Raw genomic sequence first — 5,289 nt, 5'->3', positions numbered from 1 at the left:
CTGTTGTGAAACTCCTCAAACACACAAATTTCTGCATATTAATTAAAGCTAGAGGCGTTATGTCACCTTTAAAGGTCGGAATACAAGCTGCTACTGTTGGTCAAATTACATCTTACAAACATTATATTCCAACATCTTTTAAATGTCTTTGCGCTGATGTTTTTATGGCCTTTTATAAACTGTATTTATCAGGTTTTGTTTGGTCCTTCAGGTCGATCCACTCCTGCTGCTGAAGGCCGCCCTCATTCTTCAGGCCTGCCAGCGCTGCCCTCTGGTGTTAGCCGGCTGCATCCTCTTCAGAGGAAGGTCAGCTCACACCTCTCAGGACATAATAATATATATTTATGTAATATAATGTAAATAAAAAGACTTTAAAATGTGGTTTTTATTCTCTGCAGAGTTGTGAGCACACAGATGTTTCCAGAGCTCACGATGAAGGTGATGGTTCATGAGAGTGAAACTTACACAAAGGTAAGACGATAGATTATCCCAAACGACCGAAACAAGATATTTAAGGACATTAATTAACATTTTTACCGTTTTATGGAGCAAAAAACAGATTAAAACTGTAAAATCTTGAGTGAAGGGTGAAGTGTTTTACAAGCCTTTAATATTACACAGCTGTTTACTCACAGTAACAGTTCCTGATGAAGAAACTATAAACAGCTTTTATTTTTCACTACATCCAGGCCTCAGATGCCTTAAAAAAACACATAAAACACAACATTTTAATCCCATTTACGCTTCAAAAATCATAAAATTGGTGTTTATTTGTGATTTTCTCATTTTCTCACAGTTTTAGCTTTTAGTTGAAGGAACCGGGTGCGATGTTAACAACACTACGTCATTTAATTCTGTTTTTAGGCTCCGAGGTCCAACGGACAGAGTAGCTCCAGCCCGTCTGGAGGTGCCGTCAGCTCCACCACCGTGTTCCTGACCCTGTCCGAACTTCAGTACCTGCAGTCCGCCCCCGTCGACAAAGACTTCAGGTAGCTTCATTTGTTTCCAGGCGGTATAATTTACACAGTTAAAAACTCCTTAAATCACCTCGGTACCGCAATTGTTTAGCATAAATTGTTAAATATGGGAACAATATAACTGAGGATGAGATCTTAAAGGGTTAAATTAAACTGTTCTCTTCCCTCAGCTCCCATTCGACTCCACACAAAGACACAGTCCCTCCGAGAAAGACCCGCCTGTCAAGAACCTTATCCGACATGGCCTCCACTGATTCGGAGCAGTCCGATCCGGGTTCCTCTCAGTCCCCCCAGAAGGTCTCCTTCAGTCCCGACTCCACGTTCAGTCCCGTTCCATCGCAGTCGCTGGAGCCTCCTTTCTCAAACGGGAAACACTCCCACGAAGCTGAGGAGGAGGCGCTGGAGGAGTCGTATTATCACAGCTTTCACAGCAACGGAGGAGGAGGAGGAGGAGGAGGAGACGGAGGAGGAGACACCTCGGTGTTTGAGGAAGACTCCCCTCTGAACGGAGGAAGAGGAGGAGACGCGGCTTGTGGGACGGTGTTTGACTTCAGAGAGTCTCGGTCCGGGAACGAGGAGTCGCGTGCCGATGAGGATCAGGAGGAGGCCTGCAGAGGAAGAGGTGGCTGTGGGAGCGCTGGAGACCCTCCTCCTCCTCCTCCTCCTCCTCTTCCTCGCTCTCGTGCTTTGGGCAACCCGGAGGAGAGTCCGCTGGTCCCCATGACGCTGTACATGCACCGGGTTAAAGGCCTGGTTCTGGCTCTGCTGGTGGAGCTGCACTTCCTGAGCGACACGGCGGCGATGGAGGAAGTGGTGAGATTATATAAATTTAAAATGTTCTTAAAAAACAGGAAATGTAGATGAAACATGTTCAGCTGCTTGTTTTAAACCTTTTTTTGCTTTAAATTTGTCCAGAATGTTTATTTCTCGATGTTAATGACATAAGTTTGGCGTTTCAATCAATCAATCAATCAATCAATCAAACTTTTATGTGAAAACTGACAAACAAATTTAAGAAAAATAAACAATCACTTTCCAGTCCAGGTTCAGGATGGGAATCTAGAATTGGTTCTAAATTGTCCGATCCATTAAATCGAATGCCTCCGAGGTTAATCAGCGTTTTTCTGACTAAACAATGACGCCACTGGTGGAGGAAGAAATTATCAATAACGCCACTTATGAATGATTTAAACATCCAGCATTCATCTGAATAGAATAAGAAGTTATGGAACTGAACCTTAATTAGTGTCATTGGTAACACCTGTGTTTACCCTACTATAACATGCTGCTGTAAAAAAGGTCTATTGATTAGGTCGGCTGTAAAGTTTGGCCAATATTTAAAGGGCCAGTGTGAAACATTTAGGAAGATCTATTGTCAGAAATAGAATACTTATTGGTATGTTTTCATTAGTGTAATGTAAACATGATGAAACTTACTGCTGTAGTTTCTCCCTCGTGCTGAGAAAGGGTGAAACGAGTGAGTTGCAATCTGCAACTTCACCACTAGAGGCCACTAAATCCTACACACTGATCCTCTAATCACATATTATCAATAAAGCACTGAATATAAATATTTAAAAGTGGCATTAGAAATCAATAAATTGTTTTTTTCTAGATCTTCAGTTTTGTTTTTTTTTAACTTCATTTTAAAATGTCTCCAACATATTCAATTAAATTAAGTCTAAAAGTAAGAAAACATTGAGCACATTTTAATTAGTAAGGTTAAACATTGTCCAAAAAAACTCCATCATTGTGTTTTTATCACCTTAGAATGAGCTGTTTTTATTTACAGAGGTTAAACCGTCACGTTTCTATAAGCTAAAAACTGTACTCTGCAATCTGCAACTTCACCACTAGATGTCACTAAATCCAAACACTTCTTTAAAATTAATTATTTTAAATGGCAGTATGTATTTAAAATGTGTTATTTTAATTACAGTTGTAATTACAGTGTATTTTAGATGTTTTATTGAGGCCATATATTCACCCACACGCAGACGATGCCCGGCTGTACATTAGCGCTCTAACGTCTCTTTGTGATGCTATTAAACGTTCTGTGTCCAGTATCACAGCAGCCTGGCGTCACTCAATGGACTGGAAGCCCATCTGAGGACCATCTCTCCGGGGCCTCCGGGACCTCCAGGACCATACTTCTTCTCCCATTTCGACTGCATTCAGAGCACGCTGACAAGTGAGGCTCCCACAATGCTCTCTGATTTAATTCTGTCTCTCCGAGAGCGAGTTTAAGCTCTCCTGCTCCGACCATCTCTACCTGGTGTTTGCATGAGCTAATGGCTAATTAGTAAAAGGGCTGTGATCAGCATTCCTTTGTGCAGCGTGTCCAGGTTTAATGTGCCGCTGTGAGTCTCATCTCATTGTGTCTCTCTGCAGCCAACCTGTCTGGTGGACCAGGGGGAGCCCCGGAGCGTCCTTTTGTCAGAGCCACATCACTTCTTCACTCGCATTTCTGTAACACTGAAACTCTGCAGGAGGCTATTATCAGGTCAGTGTGGCAGCGACGTGGAGGTGGTGGTTGGAGTTCGGTGGTTGGGAGGGGGGGGGGTTTCTCATGGCCTTTTAATGCAAGCGGTAGTCGGGGGTGGTGGGGGGGATCTGTCAGTTTCCTCTACTTGCAGAGATCAGAGGTTCCCAACCTTTTTCCTCTCAGTTTATATTCGATTTTAACAGCAGAGAACAACAAACAGAACAATAACTGCATAAAACCTGAGATTTGAGCAGATTATTTCCTGTGAATGTTGATCAGAGATGAGTTTTCCTGATATTTTTATACAATTCTTTGTCTGTATGACGTCAAACGGACTTAAAAGGTTTATTTTTTGACAAATTCAGTGTTTTATTCTCCCTGACGTTTAGTCTGCTGGGGGTCCTGATCACTGGTATTGATCACACACCCCCCAACATCTGACCTTTACTAGAGAGGAAAACTACTGTTTTATGTCTTTATTATTGCTCTTTTCTGTTGCAGGTCTTTGTTCTACCTCTTAACGGCCTCGTCCTGCATTAGAATACAAAGAGCTGATAGAACAATGAGAAGAAAACACTGAATTTGTCAAAAAAAAGAAGCCTTTTAAGTCTGTTTGATTGTTTAAATGATAAAATATACATAATACAGACAGAGGATTGTATAAAAGGTTCCTAAAACTATCAAGAAAACTCATGTCTGATCAATATTCACAGGAAATAATCATCCAAATCTCTTCCTGCAGTTATTGTGTTCACTGTTAGTTGTTCTCTACTGTTATTATTGATTATAATATGAAATATACATAAAATATAGTCAGTTTACTCACTGATAGTAGGGAAAAAGGTTGGGAAACACTGAGCTGATAGAATAATGAGAAGAAAAGACTGAATTTATCAAAAAAGAATCTTATTAAGTCTGTTTGATTGTTAAAAATGATAAAAATACAGAATACAAACAGATAACTGGATAAAAAAAGTTCCCTTAAACAGGAATAATCGGCTCAAAATTCACAAATCTCTCGGTTTTACGATTCTTTGTACAGTTTTTGAATATAATATAAAATATAATAATGACTTAACAAACGTGTGGGATGTTTCCTCTGCAGGAGCGCCGGCGCTGCCGTGTACGGGACCCGCAGCATAGCTCAGGAGACGTTCTTCCAGCAGCACGGGGCGTCGCTGAGGAACTCGGGCATCCCGAACCACCAGGACAGCGCCTTCTCGCTGCCAGGCAAGGCCCGACACAGACTGCTGAAACACGGGGTCAACCTGCTCTGACCCGGGCGGCGGCGGCGGGACGTCCGCTCTGTTTGTTGAACTGTCCTGTGAGTAAAACCAACAGAGGAAGTGTGATTTAAAGCTCCTGTTCGTGTTTTTTTATTTGTATAAGTTTGTTCACACTGAAGTTTTATTTTCACGCTTGTTTGAGCACAATTTACCTTTTTGTATCAACAATTCAACCAAATTAAGCTCCAGTTTCAATTCACAGATGTTGTTTCTGTTCATCCCAAACTGTAATAACTCCTCTTTACTTGTATTTATTAATTTAATTTAGTCTAAAACTGGATAAAAGTCTTAGTGTTTTGTACAGATCTTTGCTGGCAAAACGTTGTTGGTTTATTACACAAATTTATAAAAATCTAAAATAGCTTTTTATAAAAGTTTTGGTAGTAAAAAAAAGGTGTCTTTTACTATTTGGCTCTAAAAACTGCTGTTTGTTTTTCCTTTAAAGTGTCATTTGTTCAGGGGCGGAGCTACAGGGGACGGGGCCAATAAATGACACGTTACATTAGATTAATTTTAATAATAATGTGTTTAAAGGTGGAAA

At 40.9% G+C, this 5,289-nt stretch overlaps 1 protein-coding gene across 1 annotated transcript in view; it reads left to right on the top strand.

Annotated features, from left to right (window-relative positions):
* The window catches only part of hps4 (HPS4 biogenesis of lysosomal organelles complex 3 subunit 2), a 9,740-nt gene extending 4,457 nt beyond the window's left edge, over positions 1-5,283 (top strand). Inside the window, exons 6-12 of the mRNA XM_035658518.1 lie at positions 212-306; positions 399-471; positions 865-989; positions 1,148-1,790; positions 3,042-3,168; positions 3,369-3,480; positions 4,568-5,283. Coding sequence (XP_035514411.1) covers positions 212-306; positions 399-471; positions 865-989; positions 1,148-1,790; positions 3,042-3,168; positions 3,369-3,480; positions 4,568-4,739 — 1,347 coding nt within the window. The 3' untranslated portion in view covers positions 4,740-5,283. The remainder of the gene's footprint in view (positions 1-211; positions 307-398; positions 472-864; positions 990-1,147; positions 1,791-3,041; positions 3,169-3,368; positions 3,481-4,567) is intronic.
* Positions 5,284-5,289: the final 6 nt, after the last annotated feature.

The sequence above is a fragment of the Morone saxatilis genome, unplaced genomic scaffold (assembly GCF_004916995.1).
Source record: "Morone saxatilis isolate NCDOM2014 unplaced genomic scaffold, NCSU_SB_2.0 Contig16, whole genome shotgun sequence".
NCBI classification, from domain to species: Eukaryota; Metazoa; Chordata; class Actinopteri; family Moronidae; genus Morone; species Morone saxatilis.
Note: the sequence above shows the minus strand (reverse complement) of the source record. Positions and strands in the feature narration are given on the sequence as shown.